Source organism: Vipera ursinii, assembly GCF_947247035.1.
Source record: "Vipera ursinii genome assembly, chromosome: 3".
NCBI lineage: Eukaryota > Metazoa > Chordata > Lepidosauria > Squamata > Viperidae > Vipera > Vipera ursinii.
In genome coordinates, this window is record NC_139516.1 from 176,394,218 (window position 1) to 176,421,711 (window position 27,494).

The 27,494-nt window shown below is 36.4% G+C and overlaps 1 protein-coding gene across 1 annotated transcript in view; it reads right to left on the reverse strand.

Moving 5' to 3' along the window:
- ASPH (aspartate beta-hydroxylase) overlaps positions 1–27,494 on the reverse strand; it is a 108,009-nt gene that overhangs the window by 73,782 nt on the left and 6,733 nt on the right. The window contains exons 2-3 of the mRNA XM_083361234.1: positions 16,972–17,121; positions 12,117–12,185 (exon numbers count right to left, since the gene is read on the reverse strand). Of these exons, the coding sequence (XP_083217360.1) occupies positions 12,117–12,185; positions 16,972–17,121 (219 nt within the window). The remainder of the gene's footprint in view (positions 1–12,116; positions 12,186–16,971; positions 17,122–27,494) is intronic.

Sequence of the window (27,494 nt, forward strand, 5' to 3'; positions counted from 1 at the left end):
TTGGTAGTAAAGTACCTTTGACTTTGCTCTTGATTATCTCTCCAGGTTTTACTCCTGAATTTTTAAAAATGGAAATAGGTTGCAAGCATTATTTTAGGACATTTCATACACTAATTAAAAAATAAAATTTACACCAGAAATATTTCACAATGAAGCTATTAATATTCTACATTTAAATTTTTCATTATTTTGTAAAGCTAGAAAAAAAACATAATACACAAGATTTGTTTAATATCTCCTTTTGACAAAGAAATTTTTTACAGCTAATAAAGCAGGATAAGGAACCATCCCTATTTTTATTCCAGTAGACATTAGTTTATTTATGTTACTAGACTTGGAATTCCAATTTCACTTTTCCTGGTATTAATTATCTCGAGTTATAACTGTACTGAGATTTAATTTGTTGCAGTCATTGGATTGGATTGAAAGGTATGGTTAGGGTCAAATATGTTTATAAACAAACACAATCTGGGCTCTGAAAATATATCAACTACTTTAGAAAAGTATGCTGGACACTTGAATATATGAATATCTGTAATAGTTCACAGAAATCTGATTTGTGAGTTATCAGTTGTGAGCAAGTACGGCATGAGTCGTAGAGATAAGTACAGGATTGAAATTGTTCTTTTCTTTAGAAGTGTTAAACAAGCTGCACAAGTAATAGCTACATCACACCTAGCCTGTTTTAGTTTATGTTTATTTAAGATATATAATTACCCATCTTATGTATCAAAATATTGTATGGCTTACAAAACAATATTAAAAAAACAAAAAACATAAAACCTACATTAAAAACTATTGGTGCCCCTAAACAACACATGCCTCATAACCAACAGACAAGTTTCTTAGGTGCCAGCCATGAATTATCCCAATGCTTATGAGAAAAGCCAGGTCTTCAAAGTTTTTTGGAAGGTCATGAGGGTATGGGCCTGTCAGAACTCAAAAGGTAAGGGTGTTTGAAAAGGCAGGAGGCCACAAGTTGTAGACAACCTAATACCCCCCCATTCATGCTTCTCTCAGCCCTTGTCAGTACTGCTGACTGCAGTTGAACTGTTGAAATTAAACAGGTTCCTCCTTTCCCACAGCATTTCACCTATTATCAAAGATTTTCATTATATTTTAGACCAAGCTTAGAAGATCCTTGAAAATCTTGGGTGTGAGCATTGCCAACAAATTGTTATATTTAAAATGTGAAAGAAAATATTATGCAGATGCAGATGTAATTTAAAGTTTTGCCATGATCTATAGTACTTACTTTTTAGAGTATAGCCTTTATAACCTTTAGATGGAGTATAAAGGCAAAGAAAGCCTTCAGCATGGAAAATGCTGTTATAGACAGATTGGAGGCTACACCCACACTGTATATTATCAAATTCTGAAAAGCTCAGTTAAGTTCATTAAATTTTCTCTCCCATTCTACCTCAAATCTAATTGGGCTCTTAATATTCAGTGCTTGGGGCCCAAGTGCCATTGTTTCAAGTGCAATTTAGAAACAATTCTAAATCAATTTCATGAAATAATAGATCACATCCCTGAGCAAAATAAATCTGCGGCAAGGTATTTTTAACATTCTTCCACAAGTTAGTAAAACTGATATAAACTTAAATTATATATATATTTAATCCCCCCAATAAAAAATAAAGTAAAAGGTACACAGACAGGAAAAATATCTTATAGTTTTTCCTAATGAAAAAAGTAACACTAAAGTATATTTTAAAATTACTTTCTAAATTCTAAAACAAAAGTGAATATGGTATGTTAACAAATAATCTAGAACCAAGACTGGTTCCAAGACTGCCTGACTTATTTGTTAATAGGTTGTGAATAAAGACCATTTACAAACAGGAATTCAGTTCTATTTGCATATTCAGACTTACCTAATAGGCATGAGTGGAAAGAATCTCTCATAATCTGTAACCTCCAATCAACCTCCATCAATTTCTCACATATTCAGAAGAGATCTTGCTCTATTTTTGTTAAGTTTCATATGCAATTTAAAACCCCATTTATAGAGAGTTCTATTTCATGAGCTTTCATAAATAATCCAGGATGCCTATTTCAAGCCTTGCTCTATAAATGTGAATGGAAGAACGTAACATGAGAATATGAATCTAGCAAGTTTATTCTAACCTAATGAGACTGGGAATTTTTGAATGCAACTAAGATAAACTAAACATCAATTTAATGTGCAGTATTAATGATATAAAAATTTGTGTATATAAAAAGAGTTAGCAAAGTGAATTCTAGAGTACAAATATTTTGTTACAACACATTCACTATTCATTATTTATCGACTTCCAAGATCTACAATTAAGATGTTCTAAGGTAGCTAATGATACAAAGTATATACTAGATGATCAGAATGTTTATTTATACAACTCAAAAAGTTACTTTATAATGTGATGGGAAACTCATTGTTTTTATCAGATACAGTTGAAGGTGGTCACAGAAATCCAGGGTTCAGCTGATAAATTTCGATTTGAACAGATAAAATGAAAAATTTTATGCAAATTATTTACATATTAGCATGATAGCAAAATAAGCAGAAGCTAAAAGCAGCTGTTCACAATTACACGCTCAGTATTATCAAGTAAGGCAAGCAATAAAAATGACAGATCTCTTTTGTAAGCTGTAAATATTATTTAAAACAGTATAGCAATATCAGTACAAATAATTAAAGCTGCTACTGTTCACAAGACTAATCCTTGATCTGCAAAGTTGAGCATTTATTCGATGATGTGCCTGTAGTGCAGGAGATTGGATTCTCTCCTTCCCAAAGTTAACATTTTCCAGAAAGGGATTACAGTGCACAGAAACATAGGCATTGAGAAATAGTTGGATTTCAAGAGTCTGAATAATCAATTATCTCATTATGAGACCAGGGTTAAGACGAGGAATAAAATCAAACCCAAGTCAGCCACAACTTTGAAAGTCAGTTTGTACTGACTATCTTTAATATGTTCAGCATTACAAAAACAAATATATACACGGATGGGCACGGGGGTATACTTACAGTTCTTATTCTCATAAAATATTCACTTTTTTAACAAACAAACTGCCTTTGAAAGAATAGTAATATACGAAGAAGTGACTGAAACCTGTTTTAAAAATATATAGACATTGCATGCTTGGTTTTAAATAATGAATAGTTTATTAGCCAGGTAATAGATGTTAACTATTTTCAATATATGTTCTCTAAAATAAAAGAAACTAAAAAATTAGGAAATAATTACTGATACTAAATTCAGTAATAGTTCTCTAATTTAATGTTATGGTAGGCAGAATCTTAAAATGTAGAGTATCAATATATACACAATTAGACATGCCTGAATATTTACAGCCAATTAACATTTCTTAGAAAAAAGAACGATTTACAGATTAGTAATGTATGCTATTACTATAGAGCTTGTGCATTTTAGTGCAAAAGCAGACATAAACCAATCACGCTGGTTAGGATACTGTTGGGTTAATACAGACAAAATGTTATTTCACTTTGTCTTTTGAATGTGTATTTCTAAAAGAGTTTAGACAGCAGGTCTTCATGCAACTGATCTGTCCATAAGAGGGATTTACCCTGTTTTACTCCAGCACCTTTTTGCACTTAGTTAATGTTATGGACATTTCCTTTGATCAATGAATTGTTCCATGAACCGAAGTCACTGATTCTGCAAATCCACAATAACACATGTCTTTTTTCCTTGAACCCCTTCATTCTGTGACGTACCATCAACATCATCTGTTGCATCGTTTTCCTCTTCTTCTATTATTTCAAAAGGAGTCATTACATCATAGAGAAATGAGAGGAAGCCATAAAACCAATCAGAACTTTCCTCTGCTAAAATATTAAGGACTTCCTCAAGTGAATCAATATTTTCATTATTGCCATCTTTGGTTAAGCCTAAGCAAGAATAAAGGGAAAAGAAGAGAGAGAGAAAGGCAGTATTAGATAGAAAGAAAAATCTTGATCTAGAAAGCTTTTAGAGACCCTATGATCACTAGATTAACAAGAACAGAATATTTTAAAAAGATATTTGAAGAAATTAGTAAAAGAAAATGCAAAAAAAGTGTCAAGGAATGAAATGGTTCTATTTATGGGTTATGAGAAAACATCCAACAGACATATACACATATTCTCTCTCTCTCTCTCTCTTTCCCCCCGTCACCCTGACAGACATGTATACATACTGTACATTGCCTTTACTGAGGTGACTATATTTTGCATATGACAAAGTATTTTTATTTATTTTATTTATTTATTTTAATTCCATTTATATCCCGCCCTTCTCCGAAGACTCAGGGCGGCTTACAAGCTTAGCAGTAGCCTTCATTCTATGTATATGCCTGCTTATTAGGGCTTTCACACACACCCCAAGCGGCATTATTACAAAGTCAGCTTAATTGCCCCCAACAATCTGGGTCCTCATTTTACCTACCTCGGAAGGATGGAAGGCTGAGTCAACCTTGAGCCTGGTGGGATGCGAACCTGCACTAATTGCAGGCAGCTGGTGTTACTTAAGGAGGCATTAGTATAATTTTGCTCATGAAGATAAGTTTGTTTTCAAATTGCTATTGAACTCTTACTACTACAAAACAGCTACTCCATTAAAAATAAACTGTCCACAGGTGATAAGCATATGCTTTCATGAGACTTTTTTTAAAAAAAACAAGGATAACACTAAAGCATGGGTATCAAACTCGCTGCATCATGTGACATGTTGCAACGTATTGTGACTTTTTTTGCTGGGGTGGGTGCGGCTTCTGCATGATGCAACCAGCCATTGGCCAGCAGTTTGACACTCCTGCACTAAAGGAAGGTAAAGTTTAAAACAAAGTAATCATAATCATAATAGTAAAGTTGGAAGGGACCTTGGAGGTCATCTAGTCCAACCGCCTGCTCAGGCAGGAAACCCTACACCATTTCAGACAAATGGCTGTCTAGTCTGTTCTTAAAAATTTCCAGTGTTGGAGCATTCACCACTTCTGGAGGCAGGTTGTTCCACTGGTTAATTGTTCTAACTGTCAGGAAGTTTCTCCTTAGTTCTAGGTTGCTTCTCTCCTTGATTAGTTTCCATCCATTGCTTCTTGTCCTGCCTTTGGGTGCTTTAGACAATAGCTTGACTCCCTCTTCTTTGTGGCAGCCCCTGAGATATTGGAACACTGCTATCATGTCACCCCTAGTCCTTCTCTTCATTAAACTAGACACTAGTACTCTCAACGCCAATGCAAAGAAAGATCTTCCTGAACAAGGGCTGAATTAGTTCACAGTCCAGTGGCTGCACTAGACTAATCCAATCTAGTTCTCTCAAAAAATGATGAAATTTCAACTGGCACAGATACAAGAAAAGAAAATATCTAGCCTAGCTCTTCCTGGTGTTGCACTAACAGAATACTAAAAAGGCTCAAGATTAGGCTAGGTAAGTCTGCAAAATCTTTCATCCATCATTTATCTCCAGCAACTAGCATTCAAAAATATATCTAAACTTGAGAACTGCACTTAATGTTCCATGACTAATTATCTGTAGATCACGCATAATTTTTAATTCACTTCTGAAGACATCACATAGATTGAAGAAGACTTTTTAACAATGAATAAAAGATCATAAGTCCAACAAAAGATGTACTATTTATTTCCCTGAAGTGCAGGAAATTTATTTATTTATTTATTTATTTATTTATTTATTTATTTATTTATTTATTTATTTATTTATTTATTTATATACCACCCTTTTCCCGAGGGACTCAGGGCGGTTTACAGGGAAAATTAAAACAGTATAATATATACAGGTTAAAATAAAATTAAATAGACCCAAAATAATTAAAAATTAAAACCTTAACCCAAAACCCTCAGTCTAGGCCAGCAAGCTCGAATAGCCAAGTTTTTAGGTCCCGACAAAACAAGCGAAGGTCGGGGGCCATCCGGAGTTCCACAGGCAGCTGATTCCAAAGGGCAGGCACGCCCACCGGGAACGCTCTCCCTCTCGGGGCCGCCAACCGGCACTCCCTGACCGGTGGCACCCTGAGGAGGCCCTCCCTGTGGGAGCGCATAGGACGATGGGAAGTTGATGCTGGCAACAGGTGCTCCTGAAGATAGTCCGGACCCATGCCATTTAGAGCTCTATAGGTCATCACCAGCACCTTGAATCTCACCCGGAGGGCAACTGGAAGCCAATGCAGCTCGCGGAGAAGAGGTGTTACATGGAAGTATCGGGAAAGCCCCATCACAACTCGCGCGGCCGCATTCTGCACCAGCTGAAGCCTCCGAGTGGTCCTCAAGGGCAGCCCCATGTAGAGAGCATTGCAGTAGTCTATCTGGGAGGTCACAAGCGCATGAGTGACTGTATGTTTATTATTACCATAATTATGAATGAATACTTTATTTGTGTGTGATTAGACACAAAAGAAATTTGTCTCTGGTGCAGAAGCTCTCAATGTACATGCAAAGCAACAGAATAATAATAATCATATTATGATTAATAATTATTGATAATTATTGAAGATACTTTTAGAACCAGGTTTATGAACTATGTATTTCATATTTTCATAAATACATAACATTTGTACAGCCTACAGACTACCTCTCTAAAATAATCTTATTTTCCATGAGTGCTTGTTCTATTTTTAATTATTCTATCTTAAACATGTTTTCCACCAATTAATTCATTATAAATTAAGTAGCTGATCTCTAATTCTAATTATTTGGCATTTCCATTTTAAAACATATATTACAATGGCTATTTATCTATTCTGCTAATTTAATATTCTGTTTTTCCTAGGAACTCAGCAATTTAATATTTCAGTTCTTAGTTTTGGATATATAATCAGGCACTAATCATTTGTTAATATTTGTTATAGCTTTAAAATAGTATATCATCTGCAATTTTTATCTGTTCTTATAGATTCCTATCAACATCTTTTCCAGTGAAGAGTGATAGAGATGCCAGTTGTGCTCCCCAACGCCACATCATGTTTCTCTCAATTTTTGAGGGGTCCTTGGTGCTCTCTGAGCTTGTTTGCTTGCAGATGTTTCATTATCCAACCTAGGTAACATCATCAGTGCTAGCAGGACAGAGCTGCCCAACCTTTTCGGCTTTACGGACCGGCAGGGGAATGAGGGAATGGTTCTGCATGAGTGACGGGCAAGTGCATGCACAGCTCTATTTGCACAAGCGATTCATGCAAATGGAGCGCATGCTCATCTGCCACTTCCACAACCGGTTCTAAAAGGTTCAAGGCCTAGTAGTGGGCCGCAGCCCAGGGGTTCGAGGCCTCTGTAGTAGGGAATGGGGTTTTCTTTTAGTTTATATTCTAGTGGCTTGCCCTGTCAGTGTTGGTGGAAATGGTCTTGGTGTTTTTTGGTTTCTCCAATCTAATAAATGCATTACTCCTTGTTAGTTCTCAGCTTTTTAAAAAAATATTATTTCTGACCTTCCATTAATTTCAAATTATTTTTCTTTATTCATTTTAATTCAACAATAATTCCTAAAAAAGACATACTTATCTTTTATAATTTCCTTGATCCTGATGGTCTTTTTGTACTTTTCCTAGCACTATTTTTTAAAAGAATACTATTCATTTAAAACAAAGAGATAGTTACAGATAATACCATTAAGTAGATAACTAATATTTCTGAAGTTATGCAATTAATGCTCAATATAACTGTAATAAAAGATAAAACATACCAAATAAAATACAATGAATGCATTTCCTGAAATTATCTATCTTATCTTTGAGTTTAATGCCAAAATCTTCACAAAGTACAAGGAAGGAAGGAAGGAAGGAAGGAAGGAAGGAAGGAAGGAAGGAAGGAAGGAAGGAAGGAAGGAAGGAAATGCTTGTTTGTATTCAGAAACTTACCAATAACCAATGCATAGCCTACAAAACTGATGTTAATATGCTCCCACTGCAGGAGCTATCCAGTAGGCAAGCTGCCACATTCTATACATTTGCAATTTTGGAATAAACTATACAGGTGGGCCTAGATAAAATTCATAGTAATAAGAGCACAGATTGCTATAGCCAGGTTCTTTGCATTAGGTAGGACTTCAACTGGCATATCAGCTACCACAAAGTTCTCCTTCTATATAGCCTCTATCTGCTGTTCTAGCAATGTTTTACTACATTGGGTAAAAAGGACTTTCTGATAAGCAGTATGGGTAATGAAGGGAAGTGTTTGCGAAGCAGTAGGACAATCCATTTCACCTAGTGTCCCATAGTTGGGCCACTCATCTTTCTGTTTATTTAGTCACGGTTTTCATGACTAAACTAAATACCCTGTGACCCTTTGGGTCATTTCAGAGAGATTTCCTTACATAAACAAAGAAAAAGAAGGAGCAGGAGGGAGCAAGATCAACTCCCAACTTCCTGCTGGCTTCCTCAATGGCTTTGCTTGCATGGGACACTGGCTTCTTTTTCTTTCTTTCTTTCTTTTTTTCCCTTTCTTCCATCCATCCATCCATATTTACTTGGTTTTTGGCAAAATGCCCCATCGTGAACAATGGAGTCTCCTAACAACCATGGTGTTTCACTTAACAATTGCCATGAAAAAAAGGTTGTGAAATCAGGTCATGTGATGATCTGCTTTATGATCATCACGGCCTATGACTGTAATGGGCAGGCTCCATTGTGACCATAAATTGAGGATTATGAACAATTGACGATAATTGGAATGGTGTACTTCTTGTAAAGCTTATATATTACTTTGCCATTTAAGGAAAATGAATACAATTATCCTGTCTGTCAAGCTGCAATTTAGTTACAATCCATGATCAATATTTAGAAGGCAAAAACATGTAAGATATAAAGCAACAATATAAAGCAACAATAAAATAAAACTTATAAAGTCTGAAGCAATTAATAGTATAAGAAAAGCACCAGATGATTTCTTTTAAGTCATAGCTAATGTTAAAATTTAACAACTTTACTGGTCATATCTGAAATTTAATTGCCTAGGAGAAAGCTCTAACTTCTTTCTCTGAAGAACAATTAAGATTTCTAGCAACTGGTGCTATAAGGTCTGTCCTCCATGTGTTGCCCTTATAGGTAATTCACTGATTTGGGCAAAGGTGAAGCATGAAGTATGAGAAATGTTATAATATCTGGGAATGGAGTAGGACAAGTGAATGACTGAACTATAATGGAGGTGAGAAACTCTGGTTCGATCACTTTGGACATCTAGGTTTCAGAGTCTCCAGGGAATAGTATGGCTTAATGGGAGTATATTAAGAAAACTCAAAACTATATCTTTCTCTCAACACAATATTTTTTTAATTTCTTAAACATTCTTAAAATTAATTCAAAGGAATTTTAAGGTATGAGTTTTTTTAAACACTAGCAAATATGTCTGCATGATGTTTATGGAGATTATAAATCATCCAGGTTATGGTTGTCCCAATGGAACATGTCTGCATGATATTAAACATAAAGTGCCTATAAAGCAGAACATTTTTTCCTTGTTATTTTCCATTCTTAGTTGACTTTATGTTTTGAGTGAATAATACAGAAGAATTATATAGTAATATTGTGAGATTAGCTTTTCAAAATTTAAGGGATTACAATGTCTCATTGTATTATTCATAACTGAAGAAACTCAGATTCGAAGTGCTTTAAACTACACAATACAGGGGACTTACTTCACCTAACATATAGTTATAAAATAATTTATTGCTTAGTCTTATCACCATATCAAAAAATAAAAATAAAATAAAATACAGGATATAATTCTTGGGTGATATAGATAAAAGAAAAAAACAGTAATATAATATATATGTGGCAAATACAAAGAATCAATATTCAAAAAAAATACACCCTCTTTACATGATACCCCAATTCTGTTCGATATAATGGGTTCTTAGCTCAACTGCCTTAACTATAAACTTTTGCTCACAATGTATAAGGTAAAGCCCAGGAAGAAATAAAATAATCTACAATTTAGATTCCAATGGGCTCTGAAGTTCTATCAGATGGGGATGCTATGTATCTTAGCTTAAGAGTAGCATATAGTTGACAGTCAAACAAAACATAAGCAAAACATATAGTGAATAATCCTGCACATCATTTTCAAGTGCTGGATATCAACAAGTGATGTTGCATAATAGCATGTCTGATTTTGCAAAAATATGCCAAATTATATGAACATAAACCTGTGATGTCATAGGTACTCTGAGTATCTAGTGCTTGCTGTTTACCCCTGCCGAGCACAGCTAAAATGTTTCTGCTTCTACCCTCTATTTTACTCAAGTCTTAATTGAGGAACAATTTACTAATATCCATGCTACATTAGCACTGACAACTATGTTCCCATAACCATCACCAAAGTTAGGAAACTATTATTATATGTGCAGATTGAAATTGCTTGCAGGAAAATGCTTCATTTGAGATCTTAGGCCTCTTCAATAGGATATGCAAAACATTCTGAATCCAAAAGGTTGTTCCAATTTTATTCACCCTTCTAGAAATATTTTGAGTTGTGAACATTTATAGTATGATTATAACATAAAACCAGCCGTGATAATGTTGAAACAGTTACCGGTATTTGGAATAGGATACACTGAGCATGATATTTTCCAATTCTGAAACATTTTGCACTAGTTAAATTGCTCATATAATTAACTACCTGACTAAATTTCTATCATTTCTTTCTTTACTGTTAGTGGAAAACAAAAGGACTTAAACCATGATAGCAAATAATTTTTATGTCCCATTTTTCCATAGATTGCAGAAGTAAATCAAATTATGAGGAGTGCTGAACATGCCACTTTATATGACAAAAATAAACTGATAACGATCATGCACTGTCAGGTTGGTGCTGAATCTTAACAACCACATAGATGGATTTTCTTCAGGAGAACAAAAATAGACTAAAGTATATATTCAGTGCAAGTACTTTTGCCTTTTCCTCTATAGTTCTTGATGCTTTAGTACTTCATAATAGTGGTTCTGAGTATAAGGCTACTAGATGTATATTTTCAGAAAGACAGGGCAAAAGTTTGGATCAAATATGTTTATGTTCTTAGAAGACCTGTAATCAATGCAATGGGTAAATTAAGCAGGTAATTAAATCCAATTCATTTTAACAGATCTCTCTTAAGCATGATCTAATTTTTGGTCAATACTAGTGTCAATTTCAAAGTCTGAGGGCCCTTTATCTTCAATATACTTCATTGTGACAGGGAGCATTGAAAGTTAATCATTCAGTAACCCTTACATGCCAGGAAGATTTTTTCTTTTCTTTTTGGGGGGTGACTGATTGCAGCTAAATGTTTATTAGCCAGATGCCCTTTTGGATGCCTAGGTGGATATTTTCTCTTTGCACCCTAAGAAACATCTGTTGCTACCCAGGATTGAAGACTCAACCTTTCCGAATAGGAGGTGAGTGTCTTCACCACTAGGCCACCACACTGCCAGGAATAATAAGTGACAATGTGGTAGGTGAAGAATTGACAGCATCTTTTTTTCCCCTTTACCCTACCCAAAGTCTTCAGAAATTGAAGACTACTTAATGAATTAAGGGATTGGAAGGGAGAAATCGGCCTAGGACCAAGCATATCGTATTTTTCACAGTCCGCTTATTTTATTTAAAAATAAATAAATAAAATAAATGCATATAAAATGGGCAACTCCCACAAAAATCTTGAACATTATTTTACTACTATAGATAAAAACGTGAGTTCAACATCAAAGAAAAAATATTCTTTTACAGCAAAACACTGTTGGTATCACAGACTTTTACCAATACTATTAAGATTCCAGATAACTTTACAATGCATTTTTTTAAAAATCCCACTTATATCCCGCCCTTCTCCGAAGACTCAGGGCGGCTTACAATCTAAGAAGCACAAATCAATGTGCTTAGCAATAGCCTTCATTCTATTTTGCCCCCCCAAGCGGCATTTTTTTACAAAGTCAGCTTATTGCCCCCAACAATCTGGGTCCTCATTTTACCTACCTCGGAAGGATGGAAGGCTGAGTCAACCTTGAGCCTGGTGGGACTCGAACCTGCACTAATTGCAGGCAGCTGGTGTTACTTAAGGAGGCATTAGCCCACTGCTCCACCAAGGCATTACACTTTTTATCTGAATGTCACATTTTTGAATGGCATTTTTAATATATCTACTTGCCTAGCAAAACCTTGGCATCTTCCATATCAAAATCACCATCACCATCAGCATCATAAATCCCAAGTTTTCCTAAAGGGAAAGAAATGAATCTGTTTCAGAATCTTTGAATAGTGAAAAGTTAGCGAAGAAAAAAAAAAGTAGTGTTGGATATTTTTTACTAGAATTTTAAATGCAAATGTAAGCCATTTTGAATATACATGTTGTTTCTTCTTAAAATAAAGTATATTAGCATTTGAACCCAAAATCCCTTCATAATGCTAAAATGACATCACAGTATCTGCTAACATTAAAGAAACAATTTTGTATTTGATATATTTACACAAAATAAATGATATAACTTTGATCCTATTTTTTTACATCAGTGGAGACTTTTCACTTCAACAGAAATATGACTCTTCTTAACAAATAACTAATAATATATTGTGTACTATGTATATATGATTGTGTACAATATATTTATATATCTAGTCCCTAAATATGCAGATTCTGATTTCAGAAACTTCGCATTCAGGAACAAGGTAGATATAAGCAATGTAAAGATATACTTGCTTCAAATAAAATTTGCATCTGGAATAGCTGCAGATATCAAACACCTTACTTAATGAGGAACATGTCAAGTTGGTGAACACTAGGGATTACTGTTTACTGAAAGGGAAAAAAAAACTTTCCAGAGTTAACAGATTTGCTAAAAAGTTGTCCAAGAGGCAACTTATAACCATGGTCTAGCAATAAGAGAGGTTTGAATTATTTTCTGGCCTTCAAAGGCCAAATCACATCAAAAAAGGAACAAAACAGAAAGAAAATCAGGAAACTGCACTAAAATATAATTTGCTATACAGTTTAGAACAGGCATGTCAAACTGCTGGCCTCTGGGCCGGATGCATCACGCCAAAACCATGCCCACCCCATGGCCGGCAATGGGGAAAAAGTCGACGTCACAAGTTTGACATGCCTGGTTTAGAACTAATGTCATAATTGAGCTTCCAAACAACATGCCTAAATTGAGAGAGCTGTTGGATTTCACAGATTTCTCTACTGATGGATTATAGTAACTCTCAGCTGCTACTTGCACTTAATTTTTCTGTATTGTGTTTAACTGTTTTTATGTCTATGGAGATTCTCAGTCATCCAGGTCATGGTTGTCCCAAAAGTGTTTTTTCAAGAGGCAACTGGACTTTCTTTGTTTTTCCTTAAAACATCTTCAAGGAAAAACAAAGAAAGCCCAGTTGCCTCTTGAAAAAGCACCTTTGGGACAATTGTTTTTATGATTAATTGCTGACCAGAGTCATTGGTCTGAAATGGATAGCTATACAAATTGAATAAATAAAGAACAAAAATAAGAATACAATCATCCTTTGGAAAATTGAGTAAATCACAATTGACTGAGTTTACAGAACACAGATGGATAAAATGAAATGTACTATAATGGCTTAGTAAGGTTGTCAACCTAGTTAATTGCTGCATACATTTTTTTAGGGAAGTACAAATCATCTGAAATAGGTACCTTTATAAAAGTGTTAGAATGAGCAAAGAATTTCCTCTTAAATGCATTAAAATGACGAGTGGAAGACTTGCACAGCTGTTTCAACAGTTGTTCCTTGTGGGAACCATAAGTAAAGCAAAGTGGCTGTGCATGACAAGATGCAAAAAAGAGCCAGGATCAGCCTTCACAGAACTGTGAAAATTATATTGCTTTAAGGGTGAACACATTATTAGGGCAAACATTTCTAGAAAATATCTCTTTTAAATGTTTGTTTATCCACATTGTTTTGAAATAATGCAGAATAGCACTTATTTTAAAACTTTTTTTCCATATAATCATTTCTGTATAATCTCAAAATACAGATAAATTATTAAAATCTGAAGAACCAGGGCAAATGTTCCACAGATTCTGCCAAGAACTCCTACATTGATTTTCATAGCCTTGATATTGGAGGTTTGTTACAATTTTCCCTACAGCCATTTCACAACAATATACAAATATAAAGTTTGATACAGGAAAGCAAAACGCAGTTTCATTTCAGTTCTCAAATTTCTAGTCCCCCTGCCCCAATTAAAACCAAGACGATTGGCAAACTATTTCTGTATTATTTAGGCAATTAGTGTTTTGACAATAGGAAAAAGAAAACAAAACATCCTGTTAAGCTATTCACAAAAGTTTGCCAATGGCATTAAAATATGGAACAATCTTATCTACAGAAGTAAATATCAACAGCAAAACACTATTCAGATGATCTGCTTCTTCCTGCTACTTATTTACTCTTTTCTGTATCAATTCCACAAGCCAGGGGAAAGAGGCTAAATATTCAAAAATAATGAAAAAGAAGGAAAAGCAGAAAGATAAATCTGAAGAAAATCAATCCTATCCTCTTCAGAAGTAAAAAAAAAAAAGATGGGGTAACAGCACATTTTCTTACTAAAGTTAATTTCACCACAGCTTCAAAAGTTATCTGGAAATAAAAGCATCTTGTCTAGAGAGAAAGAAAAATAGCTGTATTTTTTAAAAATAAAATTTTATAAATCAATCCCATCAAGTATAACACATAATGTAAGCATCCCTTTATAATCCTACCTTGAAGTACTTCTGACAAGTTATAACGGAAGTCCTTTGCCTTGGCTGCATGCATGGCAAAAATACAGATACCATTACTCACATTATCAGAACCCACAAAACTGTCCACCCTTTAAATCTTCAAATTCATCTTTTCTCTGCCCCCTTGGACTTAATATAATAGTAGTTATAAATACAAGATATCCAACTCTACTTTCCTAATCTAATTGCTTGCATTTTAATATTTATTTTGTGCCTTCAAGTCAGTCTTATTTTCTGATGACTAAATAGACAGGTTGATGCAGTTTTCTTGATACCATTTTCAGAAGTGTGTGTCACTGCCTTATTCCTAGGGCTCAGAGTGAATGGCTCCAAATCACCCAGATGGCTTTGATGCCTAAACTAGAACTTTTGTTTCTCTGTTCTTAGTTCAACACTTTAACCTCTCCTCCAAACTGGCTTTCTTGCTTTGTTTTTACTAAATGAAAAATGAATAAGAATTTACTATTGCTAAAGGTTTGAACCAGATTTGTTAGTTATTAGTAGGAGGAACTGGAGAAACACCTGCAAGGCCACTGTGAATAGTATTCTAGGCATCAGTTGAATAAAGTTGTGTAGATTTGCACTAAATTGGAATCAAGCTGAGCAGGTCCTACAGAAATGACTGAGGTCCATCTTTGCTTAGTTAATCCAAACAATTTCAGACAGCTGATCCTAAGGAAATAGTCAGAATTTTTACTACTGTCAGCTCTGCCACCTATGTTCTGGATTCTGCCTTTCCTGGCTGTCTAAGGCCTTGTAGGAGGTGACACGTGACTGCGTCCAAGCAGTAGTTAATGTCACTTTGAGAAAGAATATGGTTCCACCCGGCTTGAAGAATGCAGTGATTTTCCCCTTTCTCGATGTTGTTATTGAATCCAACAACATTGCCTAACTTTTTTGTAGTGAAAGTAGTTCAGAGAACAAAAAGCATTGGTATTCTTCTGGACTGGTTTAGGGAGTTAGAAATGAGATATTGTTTTGTGATGGTTATCCTCTTTCCTTCATAACAAGTCCCAGTCACTGTTGGTAGAGGGAAAGAAATCAAGGCCCCTCTTACGTGGGAGAGAGGGCTGTTCTCTCACCCCTCCATTTTAACACAGCATGAAGCTATGGTGAGATTATTTGGCAGCATGGGGTGAAGTATCATAAGCACACTGATGTTAGTTAGTTGTTCATCTCTGACAGACTCAGTGCCTGGAAGCCAAAAGGCTTGGATGAGGAGGAACTAGCTATAATTCAATTCTAGAAAGATAAGTGGCTTTGTGTTTCTGTGTCCTCTGCTATCTTTAAGTCTTGATGGAACAGCAATTCCCTGCACAGAATTTGAGGGTCCTTTTGGACTCATGGCTCCTGCCTGAAGAACAGCTGTCAGCCATGGTTCAAGGGGCTTTGCAAAAATTCATTTTGTGTGCATACTGTATTTAGTGTCCCAACTGAGAGCCAGTTTGGTCTAGTGTCTAGAAAGCCAGAGGCAGTGAGTTCTTGTCCTGCCTTAGCCATAAAAGCTGGTTGGGTGACCGTAGGATTCACAGGATTGTTGTTGTGGAGAAAATAGGAGACAAAAGTGTGTGTTAGATATGTTTGCCACCATGAGTTATTTGTAAAAATAATAAAGTTTGGATACAAATAAATAAACAAATATTGTGCTCATTCCTAGGCCAGAAGTCTCAGGTCACAGTCATTTGTGCCTTACTCATGTCCTGTGTGGACTACTGCAATGCGTAATACATGGAGCTACTCTTGACCACCCAGAAACCTCAACTGGTCCAAAATGCAGCAGCAATTCTGGGCTGCCCAGAGTTTGCCAGTATTACACCACTACTGTATAAGCTGCCTGGCCTCCTTTTTCTTTCTAGATGTAATTCAAGTAGCTGTTCATTAACTTTAAAGCCTTGAATAGCACAGGGTCAGTTTATCTGAGCAAATACCTCTTCCTGAGGACATCCTCCCAGATTGGATAGGTGGCAGTGTTCCAGGTCTATTAAATCTTACCATCTATTGGGACCTAGGAAGCAAGCCTTTTTCCATATTGGCACTTAGCCTCCATGCTGAGATACCCCTTACCCTCATGACTTCTTTCAATGATAGGCCAGGAGTGTAATGGCTGCCGGTGGTATATAAGAATTTTTAATTTTGTTTTATTATATGTATGTCTGCTGTAGGTTATTTTATATAACATGGGAAACCATTAAAATGTTTTACATAAATGAATAAATATTGGGGAAATTGAATCTTAAGATATTACTATGACTGAATTCTTACCTAGTACTTCCTCGTAATCAACAAGTTCAAACCAAACTACTGCAACTGATGTCCATACTCCCAGAAGTGCAATTACCATGAACCATGTAAAAAAAGAGCTCCCAGAAACTCCTTCTTTCTTGGCACTCTTGTTTCCACCATGTTTTGCTTCTGTAAGACATAAAAATGAAATATTATCAGAAGTTAAAAACTTTGGAAATGAATTACTAAATAAAATGTACATAAAAGGTAATGTTACTATTAAATACTGTACATGACACTATTTCTAAAGTTTGTTCATAGATTAAAAAATTAAGAGCAGGCAATAAAATCCAAGTGGTGAGATGTGCATGGCAAGAGAAAGAGATGGAGTACTCCTCAGGAGTAGCGCTTACTGGTAATCTTAATTCTCCAGTGCCCTACCTCTTTGCCTGGTCATTCCAGCTTAGGTGGTCCTGATCCACCAATTGCTGCAACTTAACTCCTAAGAAAGTAGAGAAGGTCCTTGGGACTGTAAGCCCAGCCACCTGTATTTTGAATCCATGTCCTTCCTTGTTGGTCAAGACCTCCTAGGAGTTGACGTGTGATCTGATCCAAGTACTGAATAGATCCTTGGGAAAGGGGATGATTTTATTAGGTATGAAGGTGATGGGGTCTGCCCCCTTTTCAAAAAACCATCACTCTAACAGAGCTGGATAATTTTAATTTAATTTAGTTTGTAACCTTCTCTTTTCAAGGTGATTAGGCTACAATCTCAAAGGACCATGAAGGCAATGGATTTTCTGTATCTCTTTAGGTCTGGCTTCTAACCAGGCTATAAGGCTGAGATAGCATTGGCTGCATGCACTTTGTGATGACATGGCAGGCTCAAGATAGAGAGAGTGCATTCCACTTCTGGCTCTTTTTGATTTTTCAGCAGTCTTTCATGCCGTTAATCACTGTATTATTTTTGAGTAGCTTAGGGGATTGGAAGCATGGTGTTCTAGTGATTCCTCTTTTTTCCAGGGCCAATTGAAATCGATATTAATAAGGAAGAAATCTATTTCTAACATCTGCTTTTTGAGTTTTCTGAATTAAATTTGTTTTAATTTAATTACACAGAAAACATCAATTTTTGCATTAATTTCGACATGCAAATTCACTTCTTTGGGACAAGATAAAATTCATAGGAATGTTTTCAGATCCACTTTTATTTATCAGAAACACAATACCAACACTTAAAATATATGAGAAATTATTGACCATGTCAATACAAAATTCTAAAAACCCACTTGTTCAAAAATTAATTGCTTCATTTATATTTATTTAACTTTAATGCTATAGTTTAAATCTGAGTGGAAGTGACTTTTCTTCATTGAGAGTAATGTTACTGGCAATATAAAGAAGAAAAATAAATAACAAATAAATATAAATTATTTTCTCTGCCTATTTTCTTTTCTATTTTCTTTCTACTTCCATTGTTTCACCTACTGCTGAAAAATACCATTTATGTTTGTTCTTTCTAGAAAACACCATTAATGATATTTTCCTCCTATTAACTCATATAATGCATGTGCATACAAGACTTGCACCAACTAATTTAAATTTAAATTATGCTTACTCCTAGTCTGGTTGGTGCATCAAGTTTCCTTTTTTTAGGTCACACACATATAATCCAGTATATAGTATTTTTAAACATATGTTTATATTTCTTATCTTTTCAATCAGTTTAAAATATACTGGAAAACTGCAGTTTTATAATGTCCCCTACCTTTATTATTTACAGTATCATAAAAGTATTCAATATTATAAATGTTCATAGAGAACACTGAAGAGGAGAAAGTGAAAAAAGAGAGAACTGGTGTATCTTGAATATAAATATCTAGGTAAAATATGATGTGTTGGGGTTTTTATTGGATTTTTATATTACTATCTATTGTTTTAGCTCGGGCTCCTATTTAATTCTTTTTTAATTTTTGTACTCTGTATTTTTATATGTGCCCTGTTCACCGCCCTGAATCCTTCGGGAGAAGGGCGGTATACAAATAAAATAAATAAATAAATAAATAAATAAATAAACAAACAAATAAATAAAAAAAACATTTTCACATAATATTTTCTGAACTGAACTATTTAGTATTTCTAAAGATATCACAATTTTATATTTATTTTTAGAACAGTGAAAACTGCTGCTATGGGCGTGCATATCTCTTAAGCCTTCAAACATTTACTGGGAAGATTAGTTTCTGTTTTGGTCTTCTCTTAGAAATCAAATGAAAATCTCATTTTTTACCCTGCCTTTAAATTTATCAAATGATATTTAACAAAGCCAAAAGTGCTCAGTAAAAACTCCTTTACGATTTAAACTTAATTTTTCAGAGCTAAACAAAAATTACTATCTTTCACACAGACACTGCCAGTAATCAGAAAGTAGGTCAATTTCCAAAACTGGTATGCTTTTGCTTTCATCCACCACTTGTCTACAGCAATATAATTAAGCATTAACATGTCAAGAAACATATTTTAATTGCTTTAATTGTATGATATTAATTCTGCTGTATTTTTATAATATTGTATTTTGCTATTAAAAATGATCTATGTTCAATCACTTATTTAAAAATTCTAAAATCAAGTATCTTGTGTAATGGGGACATACAATAAATGAGATAACATTTCAAATTTTTAAACTTAAAAATTCCATTTAATTTTTAGCTAACAGTATTTTAAATTTTGTTGCTCAATTTGAAAGTCATAAATACATTCAATATTCCAAGCTATCAGAGACATACCTGAATATTCAGCCATGGTATCAGATCCTTTTTTCCATGAATAAAGTACACTTTAAAATAAAACCAGTGTCTAAGATACAAACAGCAAAATTCACTCTCATATAAGCCTTGGGACAGCAGCAAAGGAAGATCTTTATGGCGAACTCAGCTAAACCCCGAAATTGGACCCGACTGCAAACTCTGCTCAAAAGCTATTTTTAGTGCAGCCATCACAAGCTAAATGCTTTTATGTACCCATATTGAAACCCAGTGCTGGCTGTAATCAAGTTTACCCTCTCCTACTAACAAAGCATCCTGGGTAATGGGTTTTTTCTGTCTCATTTAATCTCTAAACATCAGCATACCAGAAAAGCAAATGGAAGAGATTTTTTTTTAAAAAAAATGCATGCTTCAGCAAATAAAATCTAAGAACATTAAATCTTCTACACAAACTCAGACAAAAGTCCAGGAACAAAGTTTCTCTGTCCAATCTGGGCATCAGACAGTCATTCTTACCTGATGCTGTTATTCAGTCATCCCATGTCTTTGTTTTTGAGTACCGGTAACTTGTTTACAAACTTGCAAACAACTGATAGAATTTCATGTCTAATTACAAGATAATATTGTTCTTAATAAATAAAATTTCCTTCAGTGGCAGCAGTGAACCACAACTGGTAATAAGTTAAAGCACAACCTTCATTACAAAAAATCCAAAAATATATCCATAAAATTTCACAATATGTTAAAATTTAGAGATTGCTTTGTTACCAATTTGTGAAGTAAGAAAGACAGGAAGCTAAAATACATGTTAGTTACTATATAAACCAAACTTTGAGTGAGAAATGTAATAGAGAATGAGTCCACACTACAATATTAAGCAATCTTCAAGGTGTTCCTGTAAGAATCCTCTCCCCTTTCTTTCTAACACTCCTTCTGTTTTTCCCCTAAAAAGACATTAAGATTACTTCATAACTACTGAATCTGGACTGTTGAATTACAGCCCCCAAATGAAAGATTCAGCAATGGATGGCCTTTATACTGATCCCCAGAATATACTTTGGTTGATTTAATGCTATTATCAACCTAAGTTAGTCCAGGTAGTCCTCAACTTATGACAATGGAGCCCCAAATTTTTGTTGCTAAGCAAGATAGCTGTTGTGTGAGTTTTGTTCCATTTTACAACCTTTCTTGCCACAGTTGTTGCTAATCACTGCAGTTAAGTTAGTTACACAGTTGTTAAAGTGAATCCTGCTTCCCCATTGCTTGCTTGTCAGAAAGTCAAAAAGAGATCATATGACCCCAGGACACAGCAAGTCATAAATACATGCCAGTTGTCCAAATTTTGATCATGTGACCATGAGAATGCTGCAACAGTTGTAAGTGCGAAAAATTGTCATGTCACTTTTTCCAGTGCCTTTGTAACTTTGAATAGTCACTAAATGAATAGTTGTAACTTGAGGACTACTTGCAACAATTCTTAATGTTACAACAAATAATAAAATGCTTATGCATTTGATACAAATTACGGAAGTCCTACCTAAGACATCAACTGTATATTTAGCTATAGACCCAGGAACTTATTTCAGAATATAGTACCATAAGGCCTCAGTTCTTAGGGATATTTTGGGCAAACTCCCCAAAACAAAATGAACATTCTACAGTAACAGAGTACAGTATCAGAAAAAAACATAGTTTAATAAAAACATATTGGCTCTAAATAACTCAAATTTTATTTTTTTATTTATATCACACCTTTATTATTGTCCAAGTATCCAGCTTTTCCAGATTTCTTTCAAATAAGGGACTATTGTGCAGTTTTTACATTATTTGCAAGCAAATATTACTTTGATGTAATGTTTCTTGTTCAATCAGTCATGATGTTTTGGTCTCCAAATATCCAATTCCCTATTGCTGCAAAGGAGAAATGTAATTTCTCCACTTAGTAATATCATGATGATTTGCTGGCCAATCTGATAAACATAAAATCATCAGATAAATATTCCAATTTTGGGGATTTTTAAAATTTAAATTGATCTGGTTTTTTTAAAGATGCATTTATACTTCTAAATGCATAAAAGCAAAAGGAGATGTCAAATACATTTCCCAAAGTGTATGTTTGTGGGAAAACTAATAAATATTACTTGAATTTGAATGTAGATGAAAGCATACTTTTCCCTACTTCAGAAGAATAGTTCCTAATTACAACTGAAATATTTTTGTTGCATTTTTGACAATCATCAACATGACAAGGAATATACAAACACAGACAGAAATCAGTATTAAATACTAGTCTTTCAACTGTCCCAAATATGTTTTTCCAAGAAGCAACTGGACTTTCTTCTTTTTTCTTTGAAGGGACACTGCAATGCAACTTTGAGGACCAGTTGTCTCCTTTTTCAGCACTATTGGAACTTTAAACACTGAACAACTGATTAGTAAGCAAAGACTTTCATTAGTATTCCCTGTACATTGGTCACATTAGCCTTAATTTGCTGCTGTTTTTCTTGATCACTTCAATAAAACAGATTACAAATTGACTTTAGAGTGAAAGAATGACTCAGTACCTCCAACTATGATTCTTTTCATTTTTTGCAACATTTTTATGTTACTAAACAAGAACAGTTAATAAGGGTAAGGGGGTGAAAAATTAATAAATTTGTTGTTGTTAGCTGCGAAGTCGTGTCCGACCCATCGTGACCCCATGGACAATGTTCCTCCAGGCCTTTCTATCCTCTACCATCTTCTGTAGTCCATTTAAGCTCACGCATACTACTTCAGTGACTCCATCCAGCCACCTCATTCTCTGTCGTCCCCTTCTTCTATTGCCCTCAATCTTTCCCAGCATTAGGCTCTTCTCCAGTGAGTCCTTCCTTCTCATTAGGTGGCCAAAGTATTTGAGTTTTAGCTTCAGGATCTGGCCTTCTAAAGAGCAGTCAGGGTTGATTTCCTCTAGGACTGACCAGTTTGATCGCCTTGCAGTCCAAGCGACTTGCAGGAGTCTTCTCCAGCACCACAGTTCAAAGGCCTCAATTCTTTGGCGCTCAGCCTTTCTTATGGTCCAACTTTCACAGCCATACATTGCAACTGGGAAGACCATAGCCTTGACTATACGCACTTTTGTTGACAGGGTGATGTCTCTGCTTTTTACTGTGCTGTCTAGATTTGCCATGGCTTTCCTCCTGAGGAGCAAGCGTCTTTTAATTTCTTGGCTGCAGTCCCCATCTGCAGTGATCTTGGAGCCCAGGAAAATAAAATCTGTCACTACCTCCATTTCTTCCCCATCTATTTGCCAGGAATTGAGAGGGCCGGATGCCATGATCTTGGTTTTCTTAATGTTAAGTTTCAACCCAACTTTTGCACTCTCCTTCTTCACCTGCAACAAGAAGCTCTTTAGTTCTTCTTCACTTTCTGCCATTACAGTGGTATCATCTGCATATCTTAGGTTGTTGATATTTCTCCCGGCAATCTTAATTCCAACTTTTGATTCATCTAGCCCTGCCTTTCTCATGATGTGCTCTGCATGTGGGAAAATTAGGAGGAGGAAGGAGTATTATGTAAGTTTGCTGCCTTGAGTTCTTTATTAAAAAGTAATAAAGATGGGATAAAAATAAAATTATATTTGAACAATTATTATAAAATGCAACACACAGTCTATGGTGTTCTCTGTATGCAAAGAGAATCTATGACAGGCCTTTTCAACCGGTGGTACGCGTACCACTAGTGGTACGGGAGCACATGGCTGGTGGTACGCGTAGGACCGGTTCAACAGCACTGTAAAAAAAAAAAGTAAAAAGCGTTTTTTTACTAACCTGCTTTCAGCTGCATTCCGTTTCTCCATTCACTTCTTTTCGCATGTTTATGGGACAAAAAAAGTTCCATGAGATTTTCTAACTTCTCGCATGATCTCGTGAGAAGTTAGAAAGTCTCATGGAACTTTTTTTGTCCCACAAACTTGTGAAAAGAAGCGAATGGAGAAACGGAATGCAGCTGAAAGCAGGTTAGTAAATAAAACACTTGGGGGTGGTGAGGGCAACTGGGTGGGCTTGGGGGCTGGCAGAACCTGGATAGGCTTGTCCCATCCAGACATCTTTTGTGCTTGCCAAAAGGAGGGAGCCCTGCCTTTCCTCCCAAACGCTTGAGCAGGGTTTCTGGCGGGGTCTCCACTGCAGGGAGGTCCATGTCTGCAGCCACGAGGACAGCACTGGGATTCCCCTCCCCACAGTGTGATGCCGGATCAGCCCTTTGCGGAGAGCTCCCGGCAGTCTGCTGGCTCCCTGGAGGCGACCCCAGCCAGTGAAGAGAATGGGGGAAAGGCAGCAAGCCTGGAACTGGACCTGACTGCTCCGGAGGACTCCTGGCATTCTGCTGGCCTCCCGGAACAGTCAGGGCTGGTTCCAAGCTCGCTGCCCCCCTCCTGCTCTCTTTGCTGGCTGGAGCTGCCACCGGGAGGCCAGCGGAATGCTGGGAGCCTTTCTCCCATTCTCCTCACTGGCGACCCCCTGTAGAGCTCCGTCAGTGACATAGCTGAGCCGGCGGGGCACACAGCCGAAGAGGCGCAAAGCAGCGGTGGTTAGTCCATGGGCAGCCCCGGAGCTGAGGGGGCACAGGCGACGTAGTTCCGACAGCCGGCAGGGCCCGCAAAGTTTGCCCAGCCTTGGCCCGACTTCTCTAACCGGTGGCCAGCAAAGGGGGCGGGCAGGTGGGGAGGGAGCCACTCCCTCGTGGCCAGGTAGGGGAGGCACCGGGCCAAGCGGGGGTAGGCATCCACCTGGCTCCGCTTCCCTGCGCTCACATGGTTGGTGCAGGTGGGAGCACCGGGCAGTCCGCGGACACCACTCACCCTCTGGCAGCCGAGCCCAGGAAGCCAGAGTGTGCCGCCCCCAAAGGGACCTTGCAGTGGCATGGCCGAGCTGCGGAGGGCCGGGCCAGATGCCCTTGGCTCTTTGCCCCCGGAGCACTCCCAGGCGCCCTTTCCTTGAACTCCCCGGCCAAAGCCCTCGGAGGGTCCCGAGGCAATGCGGCAGGAGGCCTTCCTCTCCTGCAAATAAGGCCGGGAGCAACGCGCTGAGGAAAGCAGGGCTCTCTGGAGTGGGGAGACGCATCCTGCGCCCAAGTTCCATCTTTTTTCCTCACACACACACACACACCCCTTTTCCCAGCCAGGATCAAAAAGAGGAGCAGCCCCGAGTCTCTATCTGTCACATAGTAAGGTGGAATCCTGACGTCCCCGGAGAAACCTCCTTGTCCTTCCTGGAACATTAAGGAGCTCTGGCAAGATCAGGTTGTCCTCCAGGTCGCCCGATTCCCACAATTCTTCTTGGCAAGAGAGGACACCAAGTCCCCCACCCGCTGGAGGGTGTCCGGTTGAAAAAGCTGCCTTGTCTCTCCTTTTTTCTTAACTCCCTTGGAAGGATCTGTCAGACAATTTTACCGGCTGAGCAAATGGGGAGGGAGGGAAAGGAAAAGTACGTGGAAGGGGAAGGGAAGGAAAAGAAATAAATGGATGAAAAAGGGAAGGAAATAAAACAAAAGGGAAGAGAAATATGAGAGAAAGCAAGGAAGAAGAGCGAGTAGGAAAAAGAGAGAGAAAGGTGAGGAAAGAAGGAAAGAGAAAGGAAAGGGTGAAAGGTGAGAGGAAGCAAAGGAAGGAAGGAAGGAAGGAAGGAAGGAAAGAAGAAAGGAAGGGACAATGGGAGAGAGGGAGGAAAGGAAGACACCCAACCCAGTCCCACCCCCCTCTACCAGAGACCCACGGATTTCCCCCCACAGGCACCCTGCAACCTGAGTGATGAGGTGGCCACGCCCCCCAGCCACTGACTTCGCTTGTCGAAAGGTTGCAAAAGGTGATTACGTGTCCCTGCGATACTGACCGTCATAAGTATGAATCAGTTGCCAAGCATCCGAATGTAAATCACATGACCCTGGGGATGCTGCAACAGTCATAAGTATGAAAAATGGTCATAAGTCACTTTTTTCTGTGCCGTTGTAACTTCAGTCACTAAGCAAATTGTTGTAAGTCGAGGACTACCTGTACTTTATATATTTTTTTCCTTTTTTTGGTCACGTTTTTGACACCTTGCTGGGCGACTAGTAGTACTCAGATAGTGCCTTATCCTAAAAGTGGTACAATGGGTGAAAAGGTTGAAAAGCCCTGATCTATGAGGTTCCTGTGATTTATGAACCATTTGGTATCCCGTTTTAGTTGGACATTAGTTACAACTCAGCTGAGTGGAGGGTAGCTGTTAATCAAGGGGAGAAGTAAGAAAGAGAAAGATTAATCTCAAATCTTAATAATTTATGCTTTAATTCTTGTTTGTATCATCTGTGTGACTGAATTTTCCCAATAAAGATTTATATCTCTATCACACTTGAAAAAATAAACAATATTAACAATGTTGTGACTTGTAAAATAGAAAAGTAGTTAATCATATTTTATCATTATTGCAATTTTAATTACTTTTCCACTATTGCAATTTCAAGGTAATAACCTAAATTCCAAATAGTTCTAAGATAGAAATCCCGCCTGGTCACTTATTTCCAAATACATGTTTAAGAGAAAAAATGTTTCACAAGCAGCTTTTGGCTTTGACTTTTGCCCAACATAAAGTCTGTCCAATCAGATTAAAATGCCTAATATATCATAGTGACCTATTAATATGACAAGAAAAAAGCTTGTGCATATACTGAAGATGCAATATGCTTCAAGAATGGATATCATTAAAACATTCCCCTATCACCTAAATGAAGAAATTGTAAAACCTTACTAGAGTGAAGTTCCTATCAGTAATACACATTTAAGAATTTTTTTTAATATGGAGAAGATCTTCAAACGAGGCCTCTGTTATAATAGTTATGAACTTAATCAGCACATCACAGAATTGTTACTAAAATAATTATTAGAGCAAAACTATATTGTTAGATTTTTTTGTATTCAGAGAAAATGACCATTCTACAATCACACCACTCTTTAGTAGCTTTTAAATTAGAAGCTAGAAGCATTTTAAAAATTAATTAGATGCTTAACAATCCAAGCAATATAAATGAACAAGTTCATAATACAACTATTATAACATAGCTTTAAAATGAAGAGACCACACAATAATTCTGTTATTCTCTTCAGGCTGAAAAATCAAATATAATTTGCTATCATGAGTTTAGAACAAAGTTGATTGGAAATCTACAAATGTACTAATAAAACAGTAGACTCAATAGCATTTAAACACTGTCACTTGCAGTTAAAATTAGCAAAGATAAGATTTACACATGAAGCTCTTGAGAGCTGCTGTCAGTATGATCTGATTTGACATAACACAGGTCTCTTCATAAAGTTATTCAACTTTTCCACAACTAAAACTTCAAATTTCAATACTGACATTTGTGGATCTGAAGGATTTTCCAGCCTACTTTTTTAAAAAAATAAATAAATAAAACAAAATTAAAACAAAAGCTTTTCATGCAGCACGTCAGTCTACAAATGTGGTTACAAAATAAAGTGCTCATACTCCATTCTTATCACACTTTACCAGTTTATGATGTTGATCGGGAAACAATCACCTTGATGTAAGGAAAACTTCAATGAATAAAAAACCTACAATGAAGAATCCAACAAACCATGTTTAAGATGCAGCACTGTTTATAATTCTAATATTTAAAAATAAGAATATGCAAGTATTTCTTAGAATTATTTCTAAAGGAAAAGTCAAAGAGCCATTTCAATTACATAGTAAGCAGTGGGGGGGGGACTTTTTTCTTCTGTCATATACTGCAGACATGTCAAACCCAAGGCCCGGGGGCCGG